The 24,618-nt window shown below is 35.2% G+C and overlaps 5 protein-coding genes across 10 annotated transcripts; 2 read left to right on the top strand and 3 right to left on the bottom strand.

Moving 5' to 3' along the window:
• Positions 1-114: 114 nt before the first annotated feature.
• LOC8267828 (ribonuclease P protein subunit p25-like protein) lies at positions 115-3,303 on the bottom strand. Of its 2 annotated transcripts, none has more exons than XM_015721815.3 (9): positions 3,162-3,303; positions 2,885-3,007; positions 2,383-2,463; positions 2,200-2,288; positions 2,028-2,102; positions 1,652-1,713; positions 1,516-1,575; positions 991-1,179; positions 115-477 (listed from the first exon to the last, which is right to left on the bottom strand). In XM_015721815.3, exons 2-9 carry the CDS (start codon positions 3,005-3,007, stop codon positions 401-403), a joined length of 756 nt encoding a protein of 251 aa, XP_015577301.2. In that variant the 5' UTR covers positions 3,162-3,303; the 3' UTR covers positions 115-400. The 2 variants fall into 2 exon arrangements, with proteins under 2 accessions (XP_015577301.2, XP_015577311.2); XM_015721825.3 differs by having other exon boundaries at positions 2,885-3,012; positions 3,162-3,301.
• Positions 2,884-7,077, bottom strand: LOC107260941. The gene is made up of 5 exons (XM_015716996.3): positions 6,655-7,077; positions 6,352-6,454; positions 4,729-4,890; positions 3,162-4,440; positions 2,884-3,007 (listed from the first exon to the last, which is right to left on the bottom strand). The coding sequence occupies exons 1-4, from the start codon at positions 6,921-6,923 to the stop codon at positions 4,273-4,275; spliced, it is 702 nt and encodes a 233-aa protein (XP_015572482.1). The 5' UTR covers positions 6,924-7,077; the 3' UTR covers positions 2,884-3,007; positions 3,162-4,272.
• A 1,918-nt stretch (positions 7,078-8,995) lies between these two features.
• On the top strand, positions 8,996-9,998 carry LOC8267829 (E3 ubiquitin-protein ligase ATL23). The gene has a single exon (XM_002510546.4). It carries the CDS (start codon positions 9,232-9,234, stop codon positions 9,757-9,759), a length of 528 nt encoding a protein of 175 aa, XP_002510592.2. The 5' UTR covers positions 8,996-9,231; the 3' UTR covers positions 9,760-9,998.
• A 4,961-nt stretch (positions 9,999-14,959) lies between these two features.
• Positions 14,960-19,116, top strand: LOC8267830 (probable nucleoredoxin 2). 5 transcript variants are annotated; one of them, XM_002510547.4, is made up of 4 exons: positions 14,960-15,539; positions 16,193-16,459; positions 16,828-17,322; positions 18,323-19,116. In XM_002510547.4, the coding sequence occupies exons 2-4, from the start codon at positions 16,412-16,414 to the stop codon at positions 18,947-18,949; spliced, it is 1,170 nt and encodes a 389-aa protein (XP_002510593.1). In that variant the 5' UTR covers positions 14,960-15,539; positions 16,193-16,411; the 3' UTR covers positions 18,950-19,116. The 5 variants fall into 5 exon arrangements, with proteins under 5 accessions (XP_002510593.1, XP_015574530.1, XP_015574525.1 ...); XM_015719044.3 differs by having other exon boundaries at positions 16,825-17,322; XM_048370864.1 differs by having other exon boundaries at positions 15,328-15,463; positions 16,825-17,322.
• A 615-nt stretch (positions 19,117-19,731) lies between these two features.
• Positions 19,732-23,465, bottom strand: LOC8267831 (calcium-dependent protein kinase 29). The gene is made up of 8 exons (XM_002510548.3): positions 22,666-23,465; positions 21,519-21,662; positions 21,245-21,397; positions 20,939-21,054; positions 20,583-20,750; positions 20,377-20,504; positions 20,134-20,233; positions 19,732-20,035 (listed from the first exon to the last, which is right to left on the bottom strand). Exons 1-8 carry the CDS (start codon positions 23,369-23,371, stop codon positions 19,961-19,963), a joined length of 1,590 nt encoding a protein of 529 aa, XP_002510594.2. The 5' UTR covers positions 23,372-23,465; the 3' UTR covers positions 19,732-19,960.
• Between the last annotated feature and the right edge of the window lie 1,153 nt (positions 23,466-24,618).

Below are 24,618 nucleotides of genomic sequence, written 5' to 3'. Positions count from 1 at the left end.
ATCACCACCCAAGGCTTAGACCAAGCAATTACTTTGGTGGGAAACATCGTACCAACAGTGGAAGGGTTGGGAATATTCAAGCACTACTTAACCAAATGCGGACAAATAGACAAATAAAAGAATGCACTGCTTAATAGAAATTTAAAAAAAAAAAAAAAAACACAGTTACAATTGTTCACCACATCTACACCTACAAAGCCTCAAGGCGACGGTTTCAAACTACAAAGATTAGTCTAAGGGGTTACACATGAATATGCCCTAAAGTTAAAAACTCCTAGTTCGGACCAAGCAACCAAAAAAAAAAATGAAATGAGAAAAGAAAAGGAATAAATATGATATTGGATAAGGCATCAAACATAATCAACAGCACTGCATTTCAAAGGGAGCCCAAATCAGCATCTCATGCAGCTGCCTGGATCGGCCCATTAGATCTAAATCCACGGCCCCTCCCACGATTTCCCCTCCCACGGCCACGACCTACAAGATAAACAAATCATGATCAACGTCCAATCAAACTAATCTCAAAATTATAACTATGCAAAACAGAAATACAACCTTCAAACACTTTGCAATACAAATCTTGAGCAACAAGACAACTCTAGTAAAAGGGTTCATAATGCATCAGTACAAGCATTAGTTAGTCTTTCTTACAGGCCTTATAATCAACAGAAGTTCAAATTAAAAAAAAAAAGGAAAAAATTGTTAAAATGCTTGCCCAAAAATTTACTTGCCATTCTTACATCACTAGCATGGCATATCTCACAGAGTCGAGGCAAATGCTAGAAATGCTTCTTTCACGCTATCATTCACTGTCCTTGATCACATCAATACTCCATCCCAAATTTAAGTAGTCATTTGACCTTAAAACTGCCAATTGATGGAGGATGTGCCAATAGAAAGCAGGAGGAAGGACTCTAGACTATACTATCATAACACCTCAAATAGATAAGCCTTGAAATTTTCATACTAGACAAGGAAAATGAAAAATACCACGGCCTTGAGCAAATGCATCATAATTATAGCCTCCATCTTGCTGCATATCAGCATGTGATGGTCCATTGTATCCTCCTCTGCCACGACCACGGAAACCACTACGCCCTCTTCCTCGACCCCTGCCCCTGCCGGGGCCCCTGTTGCGATCCCAACCACCATCTTCATATTCAGCAACAAATCCATTACCTGAAGGAGACTGCAATTGTCAATGTGGCATAGCACGGATAATCACATGGTTGGGAAATAAAAACTCATTTTGCATTTGAAGCTTACATCAAATCAGATTTCAAAAGAATTCTTACATACTTCTGTCGTAACAAACTCCCAAGCATTATTCACGAGCCGGGTGTTACTTTAAATTAATGAACAGGGGAGCAGGTAAATAGACTATGAAAGTGAACTAGGTTCAAATGCACAGCAAAATCACCCAATTGCTGATTTTGTAGCAAGAAAACCGTACAATCACTTATCCACTGAAGATTTGAAGATAAAAGCATGTGGTCAAAACCCATTTAGACATACCTCTACCACCACGACCCCTTCCTCTACCTCCACGACCCCTACCTCGATTTGGTGAGACCTCTGCAACAAAAGCCTAGCTTCTAATAAATGCAAATATGGATAATTGAAAATTTCAGTTGATCATAAATGAGCTCACCTCCTTCATAATCAAATTCTACGGACCCCTTAACCTGTTCTGCAGGCAATGGAGGCTGATACCTGAAAGGGATGTATTCATGAGCGAACACATTCATTTTCGCCGACATGGGAGCTTGGCGTATTATATATTCAATAAGAATACAAGAACATTACATAGTTAGCACTTCACTGTCACAACATTATTACAAAGGAGAACAAATATAGACAAAATAACTTTCCCACTTTGTATAACATCTGTTATTACACGAATCACATAAAATCAGCATCACAACTCAGAACTCTAACCCTGGCTAATTACATGTTGCATAAGTTTCAGAAGGGAACAGAATGAAATGATTAACAGGACAACAGATACTAGCACAACAGAGACTCACCCAACGGTAGATGTATTCAGTTCCTTCTTCGAAAGGGTAATTGTAATCATAGAAACATGCCTTGTGGTCTCCAGACTGTGTAGGTAAAACCAAATTGTATTAACAGAAGACACAAGGAGCATGACCAGAAAAGAATTAGGCACCAAAATTTTATTTTCCAGACAGTTCTTACGGAAGGAGGCCTTCCTCAAGGGGCTCCCATGTATCAATAATGTCTGTGGATCCAATTGCTGTGATCTGATGGAGACCAACAATTCTTCTCTGCATTACCAGAATGAAAAAGAATTCCATAAAAGGTTAAGAGCTACAAAGTAAAACAAGAACTCTTATTCAATGTGAAGAAGCAAAAAGAAACCTTAATCAACTCCACTATTGTCACAGTCTTATTGATGGCTCTTCCCATTGCTTTGAATACTATTTCATTTGACCCTTTTTCCTGCAAAATTTGAAATAAGACACAACAAATTGAGCCACGAAATAAGACATCCTTAAATGTTTCTCACCTGCCACTCGAGGAACATACACATAACTAGCAACACTAACACTTACATGAAATATAGGTTAAATTTATTAATTATCATCCATATAAAGATATAATTAAAGAGCCACGAAACTAAATATTTCTACGAAAAAGACACAGTAGGAAATCTACTTTAGAGACAAAGTAATTAACACACTCCTAGAAAACCAAAAAATTCAAATTTTGGCTCTAAAAATCCATGAACATGAACAATGTAAATTACTTTCTACAGATCTAAAAATTAAAAACAAAGGAATTGCTAAATATCTACATAAACCAAAAAAAAAAAAAATAGAAACCTAAAAGGTTGCAAAGATTGAAAAAAAAAAAAACATACTTGAAGCAGAGTCATGGCATATGAGATATAACTGCGCATCCTTCCTTGACTTGTAATACGAATCTCATTCTCATCAATTGGTGTATCCGCTTTTGGTTTCTCCACTCTCTGGTACCGATCCATCTACGCTACGAACAATTTCCCCAATAAAAAAAATAAAATAAAATCAGTGACATAAAAGCTAAAACCATAAGCTAAACAGGGATGAAGAGAGAAACCAAGGTAAATTAGGGTTTTGGATGGATCTGAGAGAAATAATGATGGTAATAATAATTACAATTAAAGATGTTGGAGATAAGTTTGCTCGGCCAAGAAAGAGCCCTCTTCTACGGCTTCGTTTCTTCTTTTCCGCCCTAAACCGCTTACTGGATTGTCTTGTGTCTTATATACTACCACCAATGCTTTTCCAAAACTACCCTAACTAACTCTTCTTATCCGATTCAGACCGGGTTTTACCAACCGGATAGGTTTGATATTATTTTGTATAGTGACACGTTTATTAATTTCTTTCCAACTGTTGCTTCCATATTATTAAATGCAGAGCAATGGAAAATTAATTAATGTAACTTTGCACCTTCGGCAAAACCATTTTTAGAAAAAAATCTATTAAGAGATAGGGCAAGAGAAGAAGAGTTCTTTATTGTGTTTCCTTTTAAATGAGATAAGTTGTGTTACCGGCTTTATATTTTACATAATTAATTTTTTTTATTTAAAAATAATCTTAATTGATATATTCCCACGGATTGTGCATCCAAAAATTAACGGCTAAATACTGGGCAAAAGATTTAATCTTCACTCCAACTAAAAGTTCAGCTATTATGCCATACCATTGATTGAGGCTTCTTCAAATGCCCCTTTATTACCAATGAAAATTGCGGGAAAAAGCATAACTGCAGTACAGCTATATTTAAACAACAAATGCGACATGCCAGAACTGGCAAACACATTCAGTTTCTCATCAAAATCCCATAGGTTAATCTGTATAGACTTTGTAAGGCAGTTTCTTCATTTCTATTTGGCTAGAGAATATTATTTTTGGTTATGGACCGAGTCAGCCCAAAGAATTAACTGTGTACAAAGTTACATTCCATTGTGCCAACAAATATTTTGAGCTGATTTTGACTAGTTAATTTATTCACGTAATCAGAGCTTGGATCGCAATTGAAAGATCTATTTTCCATCACAAGGTAGGTAGCACAAAGTTGCTGGGCGTGGTCTCGCAATGGAGTCGGTTGTTCAAGAGCAATGTCAACTTTACTTGCAAATATTGAAAACCTCTTATCGCACTACCACAGCTTCGACACTCTCTAGTAAAGTGCTTATTGTTTCTTCAGATAATATATAAGTTTCAAAACACAAATAAACTGAGATATCCCAAGCTAAGTCCTTCATAACGATAAGTGCACATGTTCCTCGCTTTTGCCCTTCTTCGCATTAATCAATGGATCAATGAATTTTCTCCAGCCATTATAATCTAAGGTCGATCCAGCATCAGGCAACACAAATCCATTGATGTAGAAAGTAGGCGTCCCAAATACCCCTCTTGAGGTACTATACTGCATTACCAAAGATTTGTTCAACATCAATTTTATGCAGAGGTGAAAATGAAATAATTGTGTGACAAATGAAGCACAGAAAGTTGTAGGTTTCTGGCTTTTAAGAGTCATTCAACATATACTGGACTAAAAATGAACACACTATAATAAGTCGACGGCTTGCAAAGAACAAGAACCTTATGCACAGAGGCAATTTTCATGGATATCATAAGCAATAGCAAAAAAGATTCAAGTTCTTGGAGATATTCCAGCTCATAAAAGTAATTGAATCTCAAATTAAGATCCTACCTTGAAGGAAACCCTTGTTTGGAGATCAGTCTCTCTGTCATTAAAGCCAGATTCAATTGCAGAATGATAGGAATTGCCAATTGCTACACTTGCAAATTCCACAATGTCTTTTACAACAGAAACTCTTGATAAGTTGCGTGTTTGAGCATTATAGAACCTCTCCTGAAATTATAACAAACCACAAGTTAGTCCAAATCAAACAAAAAAAATAGCTGTATGAATGCGACGAAACTCCACTAATTCGACAAGCTTGTGATTCCATATTCTGTTCATTAGCAGGAGGGGAGTTAGTAAACTTAAATGCTTAATCAAATGACATCCAACCATCCACCCTATGATCTTCCCTAGGATTGTAAAAGCAACTTCAAACCAGAACATCTCGAATTCTGAAGCAGAATCAATGTGTAATTAGTTTCCTCGAAATCTAATGAACTGGCAGCACTAGTCTTGATTCAGCTACTGAATGAGGTAGAGTATTGGTGGTCAAAGCGACTAATGTGATTGCCCGCAAGAACAGATATTGGAGGAGGAAATGAGATAAGCTCAAAACGTAGTTAATGGAGATAACAGGAAAAAAGAACCAATCTGAAGATGTAGAGGAGAAGGAGCCGAAATGAGGTAAGCAAATGGATAGGAAAGAGAAGGCCTGATTTAACATGAAGAAATGGAAATAAGCAATTCAAAACAAAACCAAACCAGCAGAAAGCTAGAGTCGGTATAATCACATGAAGAGAGAGACCACTTCCATTTGAAGTAAGAAAGAAAAAATAAGAGAACTTGGGACTATATCAAGCACAAAAACAAAAGTGAAAGCATGAATTTAATCTATATTAATCACCAATTATTTGACTTAGGTTCCATATGAAGTATGAAAATAAAATAACTTGACTCCATGGGAATCAGAAAAAGAATGGGCTTAAAAACATGAAGCAAAATAATACTCGAATTGGTTCTGCAGAAAGCAGTAAAAGAGAAGCCTCGATTATGTAAAGAGCACAGAAACAGGGTATCTGATTCTATACAAAGAAAATATATGGTGGTGACTGAAATTGGGTATCTCTCAATATCATTGAGCTGCTGCTCAAATGGTGGAAGTGATTCCCAAGAAGTAAGAACCATTCACGATGCCATTAATTTCAGAAATAAACTATCTGCAATTGAAGCCAACATAACTTTCATGGCAATGAATCACCTAACTCGAGATATGTTGAATTCATAATATTCATCCTTATGAAACATCGATTGAAACTGACAACGAAGGAAGTATAACCACCAGCCAATCTAAGACTGGTTAAAAATAAGATCCATCAAAACTCAGCCCTAAGATCGATCAATCAATAATTGACCTTATTCACGCGGGCAATGGGCTACATACAATTTAATTGCCTCATTTTATAAATTTAAAGATATATATTATTATTGATGGATTGAGATTGTAGATAATATGACTAACATGTTGGCATAATCTACCGTTAAATCCAAAATGGATGATTGAGATTTTATTTTAATTAAATAAACAGCCACCATACAGTATTTAAATTTTATCTTTTGGTAAAATCTCAATTAAGGAACGGAGAACATAAAACATGATAGGTCATCTTCAGAGATACTAAAAATACTGACCTGATGCTTGAAGAACCGCTCTAACAAGGGAAATGTAGAAGAATGATTCAGATTATTTGCAATATGCAAAGCACGAGAAGCAACGTATGCATTGTCATGGTATCTGCAAATTGAGATCGTTCATATTAAATATCAACGGATTTAATAAATACAAACAGCAGTTATGCTAAACGCAGTCTACTCTAATTTATATCTCCATAAATTAACAAAATTAAAGGAACGGCGTCGTGTGGTATAATTGATAAGCAAAATTAAATGGACTGCGACAAGGCTCCAAAATAGATAAGATAAAGAGATACTGACGGTAAAGGGAGGAGATGAAGCAAGAGAGAAGTGCGAGAGCCGTAGTAGTGAAGAGCTTGTTTGAGAGGAGGCCAAGAGTCTCTGCTATCGGGGCAAACAGGGTCAAAGAAAGCTTCAATTAGGATAGTATCCGCATGATGACGGCAAGGGCCGTGCTTCTCGTAAAGGAACCCATCGTATCTCGCAGGCGGCAATTTTTGAGCATCTAACCCCCACTTAGAGACGTTAATAACGAACGCGAAGAGCAAAATCAGAGTCGGCCTTGGCATCGTTCTGTTGATGTTTTGGCCTTCTTTTTTGTTTATTCTTTGAAGCGCAGTTGGTAATTGATTATCGGGTTCTCAATGATTTGAGTATATAAATGTCAGCTTCTCATTGTCACATGTTTATTTATTTATTTATTTCGTGTGTGATTAAATACGATAATACCAGCAATATATACATAGAAAGAAAGAACCTGCTTTAGTTCAAGATTCGAGTTGAATACATCTGCTCAAGTAAAGGTAGGTAGATGAGAGAGAAGGCATCCATACATATATGTATTTGGCCACTGTTAAGACTAGGTACAGTTTATTTTATTTCTTTGGAGACTTTCTCATTTAATTTAATTATCAGCTCAAATTTATTTATTTTATTAAAATTTAATTTAATTATAAAAAATATTAAATTAATTTTTACTCTATTTAAAATATATATATATATATATTAAATTTTAGATAGTTTAACCCGATAATATACAAAGCGAAGAAGAAGAATAAATAGTTAAAAGGGTTGTTTGGCATTAAAAACTGAAATGATTTTTACACGCTTAAGGAAACACACGAGAAGCAACAAACTAACGCGTTGTTATGGTGTTTGTAAATTTTATCAGAATTCACAAACAATATTGCTAGTAAATTAATGCATTATTATGGCCGGGTTTAGGCCACACCGAGCGGACTCAAAAGCTAGCTATTCAGGCCCAACACTATCGTGAGTGTTTGTAATTGATGATAGTCTATGAATATTGGCCCTGGGGGCTTTGAGTTATGGACCCACCATGCTTCCAGGGCAGGGAACCACATTTCTTGATCTTGCTTTACGCTTCTCTCTCTCTCTCTATATATATAATATATATATGAAATTTATTTGATTTAAGTTTAATAATGCAGCATATGCTTTCTCCAAAGCTTTATTTATGCTGTCTCCTGTCCTCCTGGTACTGGATAGCTATGAAACAAGATAGACTAAAAAAAACAGGGTTCGCTCTAGTAACATCACTCTGGCATTGCTTCACCTTTCACACGCAGACTAGAATTTATAGGACACATTAATTTAGTGATTTCATCATATAACCACACTACAGATATTATTACTTTTTTTTTTTTTCTCGCCTTGTTTGGATAATCATTGTGAATATCCATCATTAGCTTAGCTTTTCACCTTTTGCCAGTTTCATGTTTATCACAAACGTACCAAATCAAAATTATTCAATACCTGTTCTTTTGCTTTTTCAATAATCGCAAAACCTTGCAAAAAGAAACCCATATCGGATTTCCTTCTTTTTTCGGATAAGGTTTCCATTTCTTGTATTGTTATATAATTAAAATTTAGGTTGCACGCAATTTTTCAAAAAAGAAACATTTGTTTTGTGGACGTTTGGAACACACTGAAGTGTATTGAAACATTAAAAGTATTTTCTAATAATTTTTTTATTAAGATTCTTTAAAAACTTATGGAAACTTTATAAAACTTAAAAATAATAATAAAAAAAAGAATAAATAATCAAAGATATTAAAACGACATATAAAATAAAATTGCAAACTTAAATATTATTTAAAAATAAATAATAACGAATATATATAATTATTTTCTGAACTTTGTAGAAATAAATCTTTTTAATTATGTGGTTTATCTTATATAAACGATTGTTTGTCTCTTTTCATTTTTATCAAAAGATGTTTATTTTATGAATTATTTCATATTGTGAAATATGAAAACATAATATTTTTATCGTAATAATATTTTCCTAGATCCGGAAAATATGTATTAGATTAGAATGAATAATCTAATACAAATTGAACAGTAACAGTAACAGCTCTATTTTGAAAGGGTATTTTCTATTTAGTAGCCGTTTTTATTTATTTACTTTTTCTTAGTCCTAAATTCTATGGTTTACAGCTAAGTATAACTGAATCATAATACCTGTTCGAAGTTGTGGCTTAGCTGGTGAATTAATCAGCAATATAAACAGCAGTCATTTGAACTCTATAAGCCTGTAGCCCAATGCATTCCTCAAAACTTTACCAATTAGTTACTCATTTACTTGATTACTATACAGGCACTTCCTTGACAACTACGCTACGTGTCGTTTCAGAAGTTTCACACCGTTTAGAAACGGCGAACACAGAAACGAAAGTACACTTTTCCTTTTAGTTATTATTTTAGTCACCGTAACGTCTCGCTATTTATCTCCGTTATTTTTCGCTTACGTCACTATCCACCCACGCTATATACCTGAATAACAAACGCCAACCCATCTTCACCATTTTTTCCGTATTTATAATATTTTTCATAACTTTCCTTAAAGCTTCTATAATGCACAATGGTGTGCAATACGCACCCCTCACTCCTCATCCTCCCCTGCTCATCTCTCCTTCTTCGCCACCAGCCTCCTTGAGTATTCCTCCACCGCCTCCTATTACCGCCGCCGCCGCCGCAAACCAAAACATGCTTTTGTCAGTTTTTTTGGCGCTCTTTTTACCATGTGTTGGAATGAGTGCAATTTTTCTAATTTATATCTGTCTTCTGTGGTACGCTGCTAATCATCATCATCATTCAGAAATTGTAACGCCTGTGAAACCTTCGGCTGAGAAGGGATTATCCGCGTCTGATCTTGAGAAACTGCCTAAAACGACGGGAAAGGAGCTGATTTTAGGAACTGAGTGTGCTGTGTGTTTGGATGAGATTGAAAGCGAGCAACCTGCGAGACTGGTTCCTGGCTGTAACCATGGTTTTCATTTGGAATGCGCTGATACCTGGCTTTCAAACCACTCTGTTTGCCCTGTTTGTAGGGCTAAGCTTGATTCCCAGTTTTTCAACGCTTCTACTGATAATCCTTGCTAAATTGGCCTATTATTGAGGAGGAGGAGGTAAAAAAAAAAGGGACTTGTTAGGCTGTTATGCTATGTTCTGTTCTGTTGTTTTGTGGTGGCACGGGCTCAACTGTTTGTATATTTGTGGGCACAGGGCGCAGATTGAGATTCGATTTCGACTGTTAGGATTATGTACGGCTAAGATAGGAAAAATAATATTTGTTCTCTGTCGCTTTTTATTTATTATTATTATTATTTGTCTTCTGTTTATTATTTAGCCCAGCCACAGATATCAGATAGTCTAATTGATCATGAGGATGATAATGATGAAACCGTGGTGATTAACAGCAAAGGTACCAATTAATTGCAATTAATCTATCTACAGTCCACACCCCAATAGAAATCAAGAACAAGAACAAGAAGCAGAGCAGAGGAGAAATGAAAATGAAAATTTTGCTGTGCATTGTCGAAGAAGTTGGCACTTGGCGGCGTGGCATATCCTTAAGCATTTCGAAGAAGCCAGTTTCTCTGCCTTTTGTCCTTATTATTAGCGTCAGGTCATGGTCATGGCGATTAGGCTACGAAGAGAAAAAGGAAGAGAGACTTCCGTATTCACAGTTGCCTTGCAAATCACTAAGCACAATTGATTGAGTTTCCAAATAAAGAGAGCATTTGATGCACACAGCACAGCAGTCTGCGTGGAGATTAGAGGTGTCAGGCTGGCGGTGCATAGATTGTTGAAATGATACTGCGGCAAGCAAACTGCCAATGTTAGCACTGCCCACGCCCACAGTTTCTCTCGAGCTGTGTGTAATTTCTTTATACCCTCTGAGAATCCATAATCAAATTAATCCTTTCATCTATTTAAATTGCACACCTGAATATAAAGTCCCCTAGTTATCACCCGTCTATTACAAATTCACTTCACTGCCAGCTACCTTTCTGTGTCAGAGGCTCACCACATGTCCATACAGTTTTGTGCCAACTTTCTTTTAATTCTGCTGTAGAATTAAAAACTGAGGCTCTGCTAATTCAAGAGCCGTGCGTTGAGTTTGGGTAATAATTTCATTTCAGAACAGTACACTCTCCAATTCAAGCAAACCCACTTGGCGCTTTCGATGTAAATGGACAACCCACTCTCTTCTCTAAATTGATAATATGATGCAAATGATAGCCAGCTGCTACCAACTTCTCTCTATCTCTATAATCTGTTCTTTTGTGTTGGAAAATGAATTATCAGCTGCATTCATCTTTCATTTAATGCTGTTCTAGGCAAATTCTTGGACATTAGCTAAAATCTTAGTTGCGATGTCCCACTCTTTTCAATATTTAGCTCCAAATTTGTTAGCATTTTACCACAGACAATGAGTGATTTCCTGTTGTATATATTTTCCTTTTTTAAAACAAAAATTATATATCTTTATTAAAGAAGATGTTATGTCAACCACATAACCATCACAATTGAGGATAATTCCACTACGAGTCAGGTAGGTCACCAAACCGCTAAGCGACAAATTAAAAACTTTGTTCTGTACATGTCGATTTTTAGGCCTATTATCATCTATATCAATGATTTGTTTTGAGAATTCTTCATGCAAATTCATATAATTTAATGAATCTTTTTAGAATTCATCGTCTGGTTCAAAAACTATTTTATAAGATTTTTCATACATCCAAAACTTTCACAATAAGAAATTATAATAATTCCCACAAGAGATTATCTTAACCTTTTTTTATTGATTTCATGAATATCTATGAAGTCTATTGGTTTGATATACATATTAGATATTAGATAAGAGAATATAAATAAGTTTGTAAAATTATAAATTTATAAAATAATATCTATTAATTTTGATAAAACTTATGTTCTATATACTCCATTCTAAATAAGACTCCAATTTATTATCCATCTTGGCAGTTATTTTAATTGCACTTCTAAGTCAATTTGATAATTTCTGTAATATTCTATTTTAAAATATTTGAATATGATTTTATAATTTTTACTTTTTAAAACTGAGTTTACAAAAAAAAAATTATTTTGCTTCTTATTAGAGTAAAAAAAAACAACAACTAGAAAACAAAAAGAAAATGTCAATATCAAACTGATCTATACATACTTAATATGTCATTAATGGTCCACGTGGTTTGTTCTATTTATTTAAGAATTTGAGATCCGTATCAAATCTCTGAAGTCTAAGGCAAATCCAAGTTATGGTGAGTGGATTGAGCAAATGAGTACAGGAGTGTGACACCTGCCAAGCATCTAATTAATCAAACAAAGACGTAAGAAGGACCTAAGCAGATGGTCTTAAACGAGGCCCGGGATGGCCCAATGTATCCTTAAAGTGGTATCATCTTTTTATTTTATTTTTTGAATTTTACCAAAGCTTCAACTATTTTCAGCCCAAAGTCCATCTGTTCACATGCAATGGGCCCTTGTGGCGCTGAAATAATTTGGACTAAATGCATAAAAATAAGAAAAAAATAATAAAATACTAAATTACAGTTTTTTTAGTTTTTCTAAATCATGGTTTTAGTTATTTTCTTTATTTTTTTAATTTTTTTATAATACAATCTAAAAAAAAACTGAAAAATAATCACAGTGTATTTATAAAAAAATAATATTTTTCTAAAAAATATGTATATAAATAAAAATAATATTTTATTGATTTTAGAGTATTTTTAAAAATTTTCTAAAAATACTTTCCGAGTGCAAGAGCATGTTTTTCAAGATTTTACAGGTTGAAGCCATTTTATTTCAATGTAATGGGTGTCCATTTGGCGGGATTCTCGGAGATGTTTAATAAGTACAAATGCAAGTTAAATAAAAACAAAATAAAAGCCCACTACCCAAATACTGTATATCACAAAAGGTTAATATTTAAATAATTTTTATAAACCATTCGGCCTACCAGTCACGCAATAGAAATAATTATATAAATAGAAATTTTTAAAGTATCATTTTTTGTTATCAGTATTTAGAACTATTTCAAATACCTAAGTAAAGCAGGCCTCCGTAAACCAAAAACTCCAGTAATGAAATCCACTATTATGCAAGGGTAAAATCTATGGGCTTGGCCTGCCATAACCCAATACTCCTGTGCACAAGACAAAACTGGCTAAGGTAGGTTTTGGCGCGACTTTGATTGCATTTCATAATTATTCAATCAAATTACTAAATTTCTGAACGAAATTAACGGCCAGTTAACTTGGTCCTGGAGTAGTATGACAACAGGTTTTCCGGAAAAAAAGAAAGAAAATTCAATTTTCTTGGAGCAATGCCTGAAATCATTGAGGTTAGAGAGACGAGGCTTTTGCTTTTGCAAGTGACGAGAGAGCGGAGTCCTGACGTACCTTTTAAAATTGAAACAGAGCGTACAGCAGCGAATACGTGGAAAAATCTGAAACGTACACGCATGCAATTTATAGCTGGAAGGCAGTCCCTCTGGTATATGGTAAGTTGGACACGGCAATATATGAGACACGTGTGCATCGGTCCTAGAGCTGTGGGGGCAATTCTAGATTCGAATAATTGCAGTAATTCAAGTAAGCCAACTGCTCAGTCCAGTCTTATACGGCATTGTCTGACACCTGTCCTCTTTTCTTTTAAACGTGTCCGGTACACACTTGGTTATGTGTTTCTCCTTTTTTATTTTCTACCTCTATTATTGCTATCTTGAGTTTCAAGATATTCCTCACGTCCACACATCCAAAAATCCTATGAATTACCTTTTTCTCGACTGCTTCCGGTTCATGATATCACTATGATATTAGAAACTGTTGTATTCTTCTGAGGGGATATCTTTTGGAAATTTTTCTTCTCATGTAAGTTATGTATATTAAGTGGGTGGCCTTTTCTTGTTGAGTATTGTCTTTATCTTTACATACTGTAAGTTTATTATAAGGAATTGAAGGTTGAAACAAATAGTGAAACTTATTTCAAAAGAAAAAAAAAAAAACAAAAACAAATAGCGATGCCATTACTTTCTTTATCTTGCTAAAATACAAATGCTTTCTCTTTTTGGGCTTCTTGAGATATGAGAAATAAAACGACAATCCCTTGTGAAAAGAGAAGGAGATCTAATATGATATAGACTTGTGCATGTTTCGACACATATTTGGGATATAATAAATAATATATCTAACAGATACTCATTAAATTTGAATTAAAAATAAAAATAAATCATAATTTAGAATACAATCTTACATATTTCTCATAAATTGACTTGATATATAATTATCAATATACACTCCACTATTATTTTCTCTTTCCATTTCAATCAAATCTGTACAAACTGAGAAGGGGAAACAGAAAATTGAAACAAGAGACGAGGCGCGTACAGTCCCTTCTTTTGTATTGATCATCAGAGGAAAATTGTTATTTAGGGCAATTACGATATATCCACCGCCGAGGCACACTAAAGACAAATGCAAGGACTCTCGGAAAGTCTTCGCATTAGAGAATGCCAAATGTCACCTCTTCGACATTAATTAAGAAATTTAAAATCATTAATTAATGATTATGAGCACACGAACTTATCCTGTCTATTTGATATTATTCTAAGTAAGAAATTGCTTTGTATTGTCTAATTCTATTTTTATTTATTTTTAAATATGTGAACAAAACATAATAATGGGTTATATTAATATTAACTTATTAGTAATTAATTCTAAAAGCAATTTAGTAGTTAAATAATTGAGGGAAGTATATTTAGATAGGCTTTTGAGGAAAAGCATTAGACATATTTATGTTTTATTTGAGAAAAGTGAAGGTAAATAAGAATAAAATGCAACTTTTTCTAGGTTTGGAAAGTGAACCCGCAGTACTTTTAAATACTTAAAAATAAAAAAATAAAGAGCGGTGAGAGAAAATTATAGAATTAAATAATAATTTTCTCATGCATAAGTAATTTTTAATTGTTAAAAAACCAGTATTTTGGGTAATTTAGTCACAAACAAAGGCAGGACTATGACAGTAACACTATTGCGTTTCTCTACTGAAAAACAGAAATAAAAAGAATAAAATTCTCTTACGTCAACGCCGTTAGATCGAAATATAAATCTATTGAGATACGAGCCTCGTACGTAAGCCCGTTCTCTCATAATTTCCAAGAAAAGGGATTTTAATTTTGAGAATAGAGAAAAAGGAAGACAGGTGTCCCAGTATTTGTCTGCCTATCAATAGCATCAATTCAAAGTCTTTAATGACACCACTAATCCTGTGTATATATACTCACACCAAAGGAAAACACGCGTGGCAATTGCAGTAACAAGATGGATCAAGCAGTGGAATATCAAGACAAACGTGTGGTGGAAATGTAGGGAGGGTAACAGGGTGTACGCCACTGTTGCTTCTTAGCAATGAAAAGAAAAGAAAAGAAAAGAGAGAGTGTGTTGTGCTGCGGTGTGGGCGCAGTGATGTATGAAATGAGGGTTGATGTGGATTGTGGAGAGGTAGAGAGAGAATAGTAGCGCACAGCTACAAAGGAATATAAGCAAATTACAAGAGTAAAGAGAGCTTAGAGGCTTGTCTGTTTCCTCCAGAGAGAGAGAGAGAGAGAGAGAGAAGAGGAGAAAGAGAGGTGATGAAGTTGGAAGAGGATAACAGGAGGAGCCTTGTCATGGTAGATGAAGAAAAAACAAACGGAGACACTCGCAATATTTCAAGCTTTAGATTCTCTTCTCTTTTGGCCTCCAGAGATCGCGACTTTCTTCTCTCCCATGACGGAACTCTGGTTTTTCATCTCTCCTTCTCTCTCTCTATCTCTCTCTCTCTCTCTCCATATCATTTAGCTATGAAGTACATGAGCGGTAGGTAGTAGCTAGCTAGCTAATTACAAAGTTTTACTTTACTATAATCAAATGAACCTTCAGATTTTCATGCATTCGTTTGTTTTCATTTTCTTGATCGATTTGTTATGTAAAATAGAAGAAGATACAGACATCCATTTCTTGCTTGATGTATCAGCTCGGAAGTTTCTAGAAGCATTTACGTACCCTGTATAATTTTTTTTTTCTTCAAATTCTCTCCCTTTTTTCTAAATTTGATGTAATTATTCTTTCTGTTCAAAACCATGAATTTATTTTCAAATCCATCTAAAAGGTAATTCAAAAATCACTACATAAGATGACAGTTCAAAGTGCGCTTGTTATTATTTTTTTTTTCTCGTTGATAATATTACTACATAAGATGACAGTTCAAAGTAGGCTGTTAATTTCCCTGATATTATTACAACCATGAAGGGACTTGTGCTATCATGCTTGGAAGGTTGAGCATAACTTGTAATCTTCTTTATCACTTAAAACAGTTAACACGCAACTATTGTACCTAGGTAGTACTTATGTGTTGTTTTGGTTCCATGATGAATGGAATGGATTATTCTATGCGTGAAAAGAATAAAATAGAAAAAACTTATAAATCCTTCCGTCCCCTCTTGTTGTTTACCTTGTCGGTAATCCAACAGTGCCATAACAACGCTCGTGTTGTAGAAGATGGATTATTCTTCTTCTTGTTGGTTTTGGTGTCGCGGGGTGGGCGAAGCGGGTGTCGTTTTCTTGGATAAAGGTGTCGTTTTTGTTCTAAGGTCCTGCACCAGACAACATAGTGTTTTAATCAGTAATGGGTTCCCACTTCTTACCCCTCCAACACAGTGGTTGTCCGTGAACCACCGAGGTGATATGACATGTGTCATTACCTAAGGCTCCCTTTAGCCTTACATCTACGCTATAAGGTACAACACGTGTCCCATCCACAACTATAGCATACTCATGAAGTCCGGTATTTATGTTGTTTTCAGCAAAAAATTTGTTCCTTGCAGGTTCATCTTTTTTTCCAAATCAATCATTTCAAATTCTCTGGTATTGTTTGCCCATTGGTTAAGTTTCCTCTTTGTTAACTGTGAGACTTTGAATATTGAAGTATTTCTTGTCTAGATCACAAGGCATATATTGGTAGGTCCTTGCACATGCATGCTTCTCGTGGTCTATTTTAAATATGGAACCTTAATCAGTGTTTAACTAAGATAAAATATTTCTATATCTGCTTATGTAATTAGAAGTATGTTGAAGGCTATCATATGAGATTTGTTTCTTTTAGCAGGTCAAAGTTTCTGAGCTTGAAGGGAAGGTGATAGGGCTATACTTCTCAGCCAATTGGTACCCACCATGTAGAAACTTCAACCAGGTGCTAGCTGGTGTATACGAGCAGCTAAAGGAAAATGGGTCTAATTTTGAGGTTGTCTTTGTTTCATCTGATGAAAATTTGGATGCCTTCAACAACTATCGAGCATTGATGCCATGGCTTTCAATTCCATTTTCTGACCTGGAGACAAAGAAAGCATTAGACCGTAAATTCAACATTGAAGGTGTTCCTTGTTTAGTTATTTTGCAACCCAAAGATGATAAGGAGGAGGCAACGTTGCATGATGGAGTTGATCTCCTTTATCGCTTCGGAGTTCAAGCTTTTCCCTTTACTAAAGAGAGATTGGAGGAGTTGAAAATGCAAGAAAAAGAGAAGCATGAGAGCCAGACCTTGACCAATTTACTAACAAACCATGATAGAGACTATCTTTTTGCTCATCCTGCACCTAAACAGGTTCGTCCTTGCCCCATCTTGAAATTGAACTTGATCTCTCAATCGAGGCAATTTTAATTTTAAGTGGCTGGCAAACTTTACAAAGCCATTACCACCATCATCAGGATCAAATCTACTCTGCAAACAATCAAAATTATTCTATATTCACTGTATGGTAGTATGATAGAACAAGTCTGTCTCTTTAGGTAAATTGTCATTAGAATGAGTTCGTCTCATCCACTGAGCTATTTTTTTTTTTTTCACATGTTAGAGTGTAAAAGATAAAGTAGGTTTCCTAGCTTTAGAAAAATTGCTAGACCCACTTACCTTTAGTAAGCCAATCCCTTGCCCAATATAGTATTCTTTGGGAATGTTAAAATTAACTACAACTATAATCTAGCTCCTTCGATCCACAAAAGAAAACATGGACAACTAGTAGACATGTATGTGCCACTCTTTCACTAGATAAAGATGTCCCTGTAAGGCCAACTATATCTTAATCCTGGGACCATTTTCTCCTGGTTTCTTTTTTTTCACCTGTTCTGACAACACCATATACAGTTTTCCCACTATCTCTTTCTCTCTCTTATCAATTACACAGGAATATCCACTCATCATGTGTTCATCTGGATGTGCCGGATAAAATCCAAGAACCTACATTTGGGACTGCCTAAGTTGTAATCAGTGGCATTTAGTTTCGAGTCCAAGTGGCCCATTTTAACTTGTGGTGGATAGATATCCGTACTTACACAAATGCTTGTGTGGAGGAAATTAGCTTATTTTCTTTTTTGTTATGAGGCAAAGTTAACGCCATAGCTGGCATGAATTACCCCCCACTAGATGGATGGGAGACTGTATCCCGCCCTTGAGTCTGTCTTTTCAATTCAGACTTGTTTCCAATAGCTTCGGAGATGGCTCTAATTCTATTGATGCAAAGCACAATTGATATGTATAATTTTTGTTCTAATTCTATTCTATTGAATCAGAGCACAATTGATATGTATATAATTTTTATTTGCAGGTGCCAGTTGCTTCGCTAATAGGTAAAACAATTGGACTGTTCTTCTCGGCCCAATGGTGTCGGCCAGGCATGAAGTTTACTCCAAAGCTGATTTCTATCTACCATAAGATCAAGCAGATGCTAAGGGAGAGAGAGAGTGAGGACTTTGAAATTGTGTTTGTGTCAACTGATCGTGATCAAGAAGGATTTGACTCCTACTTCAATACTATGCCATGGTTGGCATTGCCTTTTGGAGACCCTACAATCAAAACCTTAACCAAGTATTTTGACGTGCAGGGTATCCCTTGTTTAATAATTATAGGTCCTAATGGTAAAACCATTACCAAGAATGGGAGAAATCTAATAAACTTGTATCAAGAAAATGCATACCCTTTTACTGAAGCAAAAGTGGAGTTGCTAGAGAAACAGATGGAGGAAGAGTTCAAAAGCTTACCAAGATCAGAGTATCATGTTGGACATAAGCATGAGCTGAATTTGGTAACAGAAGGAACTGGAGGAGGACCCTATATTTGTTGTGATTGTGATGAGCAAGGGTCTGGTTGGGCATACCAGTGCCTTGAATGTGGGTATGAGGTGCACCCCAAGTGTGTCAGAGTTGTGGAACCTGGCTCCACGCGTGCGAGATGAACAAGTTTATTCGTCTATTTTATATGCTAATCTACCTTTGCTTGGGTGTTACTGTGTTTATTAATGGATTCTGAAATGCGCTTGTAACTCCAGTGTTAACATTTGAGTTTCAAGTTGGCTTTTATATTATAGATAAGATGATCAAGCCATTAATACTTTCTTGAAAATCTTGTTCAAAACTACTGAAAGTGCTTTTTGATTTCCCTTGCTTGTGGATGGATGTATTCAATCAGGGGCAGCAATACCTTGGCTAGGTTGGTGGTGGGATCCTAATCAAGTTATTACGTGAAAACTAGTAACAGCAAATCTATTGACTTCTGCTATGGATTTTGGATGTTCTTAGTGCTAAACCATTCCAGCCAATCAAATTATTTATTGGACATTTGCAATCTGTGTTACGCTTTGAAGTTTGTTCAGTATTTGGTCTCTCTGCTGCCTACTCGTTGGCATGGTTATCTTTTCAATTCAACTTCACTGCTGAAAATCATATTGCAGGTATGTTTTTGCTGCTCAATTTATAAACAAAAGTTCAAGCCCGAATAGGCCCAACTCAACCACCTCCCAGATCGGTCAAGTGAGACGAACCTAGAAGAGCTGTTGGAGAAAATCCTTCGCTACAGCCCAAATTTTTCCCATGTTGGAAGTAATGCATCATATTAAAGGAAAGGTTGGCCCAAAAGGACATTATCATTTCCCATTATATGAAAAAAGTCCAAAGCCAAACCAGCTGGGTATGGTTAAGTGGGTTTGAAGCTGACGGAATGACAAGACCATGAAAGAAATGGCAGAAAGAAAAGCAGAAACATCGCTGTCACCATTAGTATGGATCCATGATGGACATTGAACAATAAGAGTGCTATCCTCATTATTCATTTACAAGAGCTGCAGTTTTGATGAGTGCAGATTTATTTACGCAAACACAAGTGGCTTTCGCCAGATTTTCACATCAACTGCCTGGCAAGCCATCTTACACGGATAGCACCTGGCATTTTTTCTTACAATCCATAATCTCTACAGCAAACCATTATTTTCATGTGTTCCTTTTCTCATCATGGCTACAAACTCCTCGTAGTTTATTCTTCCATCCTGCAACATATCACAATCACAGAATCAGCGACGACTAATAATAGAAAGCACCACAACCATTAGAGTCTAACACGAGGTGATAAAAAAGAAACAATTACTTTATTACTATCAACATCTTCAAGGATCTCATCTATGGTAGCATCGTCTCCCATTCCATACTGAGACATGGCTTGTCTTAGTTCATCTCCCGTGATATACCTGATGAAATAATATCAATAAAAATTAAAGAACACCTGTTTACCTGGTAAGACTGTTTATTATCTTTCTCTAGAATATTTTTCCAAACAGAGTGGAAATTTTACTTTAAAGCAAGATATGCATATAGATAACTGCGTACTCACCCGCTGTTATCCTTGTCAAAGTATTGGAAAGCTTGGAACATGTGTTCTTCCTTGTCAAGTTTATGCCGATGCATTGTTGCGGTGATAAATTCGACGTAATCAATAGTCCCGCTCTTGTCAACGTCAGCCTGACAGTAATAATTTGACCTTATCAACACCTAGTCTTCACAAATAAAAGGAAATTATACAGTTAAAACAGTTCTTACAGCATCCATCAACTGCATTATTTCCGCCTCAGTAAGCCTAGATCCCAGTCTCTTCAACCCATCTTTGAGTTCTTCATATGTGATCGTACCGCTTTTATCAGTGTCCATGTTGTTGAACATCTGCTTTAAGCCCTTGATTTCTTCTTCTGAAAGGTTTTCTGCTATTACCTTCAAGCCATTAAATTTTCCAATTAGGAAAGCAGCCTTAAAATAAAATGTGCTGTATAAGATAAAAATTAGATTTCTAATTTCATTTGAAATGGAGTCATTCTATTGTACTATCGGAGAACTTGAAATGCATATGATACTAAGTTCTATACAGCCTTAGAAACAGAATATAAAGTGGTTAATCAAACCTTTAGAGCAAGCTTCTTCAGCTTGTTCATTGCTCGAAATTGCTTCAACCTTCTTAGAACAGCACTGTCAATAGGCTTCTCGGATGCCTCGCCACCCACCTTTAGCCAGGGATGCTCTAATTAAAATACAGAGAGTAGATGATATTAACATTTTTCTATGTGCTATATATTAAGGACTGGAATCAAATTCCAATTCAGAATGCGGTTCAAAACTAAGATCTATCGAGCCATTTAGTGAAAGGTACACGTAAAAGAATTCAATAGATTATTTTGAGCCTGTCAAATTTCACAAACAACTGTGCTTACCTAGTGCTTCGGCAGCAGTAATCCTTTTCTTGGGGTCTCTTGCTAACATTTTCCTGATGAGGTCCTTTGCAGAAGCCGAGATTTTAGGCCATGGCGAGCTTTGCAAGTCAAGTTGGCCTTTTATAATTGCTTCAAATATTCCTTTCTCGTTCTCTATGTCAAAATATTATTCGTCCAAGATTAGTCAGACAAGATTTAACATAGAGTTTCCTAAAACAAAAGTAACTTCTGTTGTGCGATATGGAATACAGAAGGTAGCAGAGAAAGAACAAACCTCCCCAGAATGGAGGCACCCCGCTCAGAAGAATGTATAAAATGATTCCAGCACTCCATACATCTACCTCCTTGCCATAACTTCGATTCAACACCTCTGGAGCAACATAATATGCACTTCCAACAATGTCCTTATACACTACCCCTGGAGAATGAGGTATATACTATGTTCAGTCAATATAAGAGGAAGTGACCTTGATTTGAACACTTGACAAAATTTTCATGCCAGAGTCGCATGCCATTTCATTACACTGTGATAAGGACTTGTGATAATTAAGGGACCAAGTAGTAACTTAATTGGATACTTCAGGATTCTCCTAAATTATACAATTTTAAGCTGAGATAACTCATGCCAAATTTAATGATAAAATTAAAATGTTCTCTTGCCTATGATCAATTGGGAACCGGAAACAGGAGTTAAATTCTGGAATTTGTTTTACCGTTACCCGCAAGCAAGCAACCTTAGAAAGAATGAAATATGAACAGAAGCATTCATACGGACATCGTTGTCACCATAGACAATCTGTTGATGTTTAAAAAAGGAGTGGGACAATGGGCAGTTTAGTCGATGTGATTGCGTCCACACAACATCATCAGTTCGTTCATTTTCTTGGTTTCTCACTGTAATTGAAAATGTTGACGTGCTTGACCAGTCCCTTTCTCCATTGACTGGGCCCCCGTTGACCCATAATTGCATCTAAAAGAAAAATTGTTGTGCAAACTACAGAAGTCTTTTGCAGATACTACAAAGTCTTTATTAAACTTAGAGAAAGGGTTCTTTTTCTTTTGAAAAGATAAAAAATATATATATATACATACCACATCATTTTTATCCGTATCAGATAAAAATAAGCCAATTAAAAGATAATGTGACATTATCTAAGTTAACCTATTCTAAATATCTATAATAAAGTGTAAATTAATTATTGTAAGTGGTGTGGCATCATGCAGCCCATGAATGGCTCAAAGAAATTTATCTAAAAAAATTTTCAAAAAAAAATGTTATATTTATTGTTTAGTTTAGAATTTTCTAGCAAATATAAAATTTCATTAAAGAAATTAAAGATTTAATCTTTGATTATAAGATTTAAGACAACTAAATAAAGAAATTAAACTAAACAAGAAAAGTTGCGAAATTTGAAACGAACCTTCTTCAATGAAAACAGAAAGTCCAAAATCAGTGGCTTTTAATGGAGAATCCTCTGCTTTGCTAACAAGCAAGAAATTTTCAGGCTTCAAGTCTCTATGAATGACCCCCATAAAATGACAAGCATGAACCACATTCACTATCTGCCTCGTAATTGTAGCCGCTTCACGCTCAGTGTAAGTCCCTTTGGCTATAATACGATCGAAAAGCTCACCGCCAGAGCAAAGTTCCATGACCAGATGCAGATTCTGCCTATCTTCATAAGCACCTTTGAATTCGACAATATTGGGTTGGCCAGTTAAGTGTTGTAGTATCAAGATTTCTCTTCTAACATCTTCAACATCTTTGTCATTCACTAACTTACGCCTTGAGATAGACTTACAAGCGTATTTCAATCCTGTTGTCTTTTCAGTGCAGAGATAAGTGATACCAAACTGACCTCTGCCCAGTTCTTTATCAAGATCATAAATTGAGGCTATATCGACATAAGGCTTGCCAAGAATAGGACCAATATTGGAAGCTGAAGATGTTGGAGGAGGAGCTTGAGATGTTCTTGGCCGTGGATTATAAGGCGGTGGTGGGTTATGATAGCGCTGTTGAGGCGGTCTCTTTGGTTGGGACTGGTAGGGATGAGGAGGGGAATCTGATGCAGAAGATATAGTGATATCATGGGAACGAGAATGGAATTTTGTGAAACAGAGTCCCATGGGAGAAAACAGAAAAATCCCAGAAGAGAAAAGAGTGGGTCTTTCAGGATTTATACTCGTTTTCTTGTCTGGATATATTACTTTTGATATTGCCCTTTGTCTATATATAATAAAAATATTATGCAGGTTTCTTTTTTGTTTTTTCGGGAATATTATTAAATATGGAATTGAAAACGTTTAAGAAGGGAGTTGATTTTGCTCAAGGAACTTCTTTTTGAGGTGCTTTGCTTTTGCCCATTAGACGCAGCTGAGTATCATTTCTTACTTTTTGCTCAAATACGCTTCTACTCGCTACACGCGTTTCATTACATCATGTTACCGTTTTGTTGGGCTTCTATTGTCGTCTTGTTTTCAATCACCGGGCCTCTCTTGGTTGTAGTCTCTCATGTCTTCCACCCATCCATCGTTGGCAGAGTGAATTTCTTGAGATTAAAATTTATTAAATAATTTATTTTATTTAATATTTAATATATTAAAATAATATTTATTTAAAATTTTTATCTATTTTATTAGAATTTAATCTATCTGTTGATATAAATATAATTACATAAACTCTTAAATTAATTTTTATCTATTTAAATGTAAAGCATAGAAATTCTAAATTTATAAATAAATACTATAGACAATAAATTACGTAATTATATATATAGTAATGATACAAAAATAGAGTTTCTTGGTATAATTGTTACATATGTGGTATTTATCTAATTATTTGATGTAATACACGTTCGGAGTGATCAAACAAAATATATTTCGTATCAATCCGAAACATAAATTCAAAGGATCATTTGAAAACCCAAATGGGCCTATAGATATTCATTCAATAACATTATTGAAGGTGATTTGGGAAGTCCATGAAATCTCTAATCTTGGCATCCAGAAAGGTTCCAATCTAACAAAAGTCTACATTTGTCAGTTTAGTTGTGGACCTTCAAATATCCAAATCCCAAATCATGAACATCTTTCAGAATTTTTATTAAGAAAAATTATATTATTAATACAATCATATATAAGCGACATTTCTTTTAGTATATATAATACATAATGTAAATAAATATTAGGGTTTATTTAAAAATAACATTGCAAAAAGAGTAGCAATAGGCATAAATAATAGTTCAGACAAGAAACATCACAAATGCGACAGCTTGGTGCTGAAATAGAAGTGGTATATTGGAGAGATTGGTGCTGTCCCCATCACTGTGCAACAAACACAAAAAAACAGGGACAGAAATTTAAAGGGCGTGACG

This window comes from Ricinus communis, chromosome 2 (genome assembly GCF_019578655.1).
Source record: "Ricinus communis isolate WT05 ecotype wild-type chromosome 2, ASM1957865v1, whole genome shotgun sequence".
NCBI lineage: Eukaryota > Viridiplantae > Streptophyta > Magnoliopsida > Malpighiales > Euphorbiaceae > Ricinus > Ricinus communis.
This window is presented reverse-complemented; position numbering and strand designations above follow the sequence as displayed.

Excerpts from the sequence above, each read along its gene's own strand:
- LOC8267830 (XM_015719034.3), top strand. The coding sequence starts at position 15,314 with ATGAAGTTGGAAGAGGATAACAGGAGGAGCCTTGTCATGGTAGATGAA. Across the intron at positions 15,464-16,824 it reads TCTCCCATGACGGAACTCTG|CAGGTCAAAGTTTCTGAGCT; the intron begins GTTTTTCATCTC and ends TGTTTCTTTTAG. Across the intron at positions 17,323-18,322 it reads CTCATCCTGCACCTAAACAG|GTGCCAGTTGCTTCGCTAAT; the intron begins GTTCGTCCTTGC and ends TTTTATTTGCAG.
- LOC8267831 (XM_002510548.3), bottom strand. The coding sequence starts at position 23,371 with ATGGGACTCTGTTTCACAAAATTCCATTCTCGTTCCCATGATATCACT. Across the intron at positions 21,663-22,665 it reads TTCTGTTTTCATTGAAGAAG|GGGTAGTGTATAAGGACATT; the intron begins GTTCGTTTCAAA and ends CTCATTCTCCAG. Across the intron at positions 20,751-20,938 it reads TGAAGAAGCTTGCTCTAAAG|GTAATAGCAGAAAACCTTTC; the intron begins GTTTGATTAACC and ends AATGGCTTGAAG.
- LOC8267828 (XM_015721815.3), bottom strand. The coding sequence starts at position 3,007 with ATGGATCGGTACCAGAGAGTGGAGAAACCAAAAGCGGATACACCAATT. Across the intron at positions 2,289-2,382 it reads CAATAGTGGAGTTGATTAAG|AGAAGAATTGTTGGTCTCCA; the intron begins GTTTCTTTTTGC and ends CTGGTAATGCAG. Across the intron at positions 1,576-1,651 it reads AGAATTTGATTATGAAGGAG|AGGTCTCACCAAATCGAGGT; the intron begins GTGAGCTCATTT and ends CTTTTGTTGCAG.
- LOC8267829 (XM_002510546.4), top strand. The coding sequence starts at position 9,232 with ATGCACAATGGTGTGCAATACGCACCCCTCACTCCTCATCCTCCCCTG.
- LOC107260941 (XM_015716996.3), bottom strand. The coding sequence starts at position 6,923 with ATGCCAAGGCCGACTCTGATTTTGCTCTTCGCGTTCGTTATTAACGTC. Across the intron at positions 6,455-6,654 it reads CTTCATCTCCTCCCTTTACC|ATACCATGACAATGCATACG; the intron begins GTCAGTATCTCT and ends CTCAATTTGCAG. Across the intron at positions 4,441-4,728 it reads AAACAAGGGTTTCCTTCAAG|TATAGTACCTCAAGAGGGGT; the intron begins GTAGGATCTTAA and ends TTGGTAATGCAG.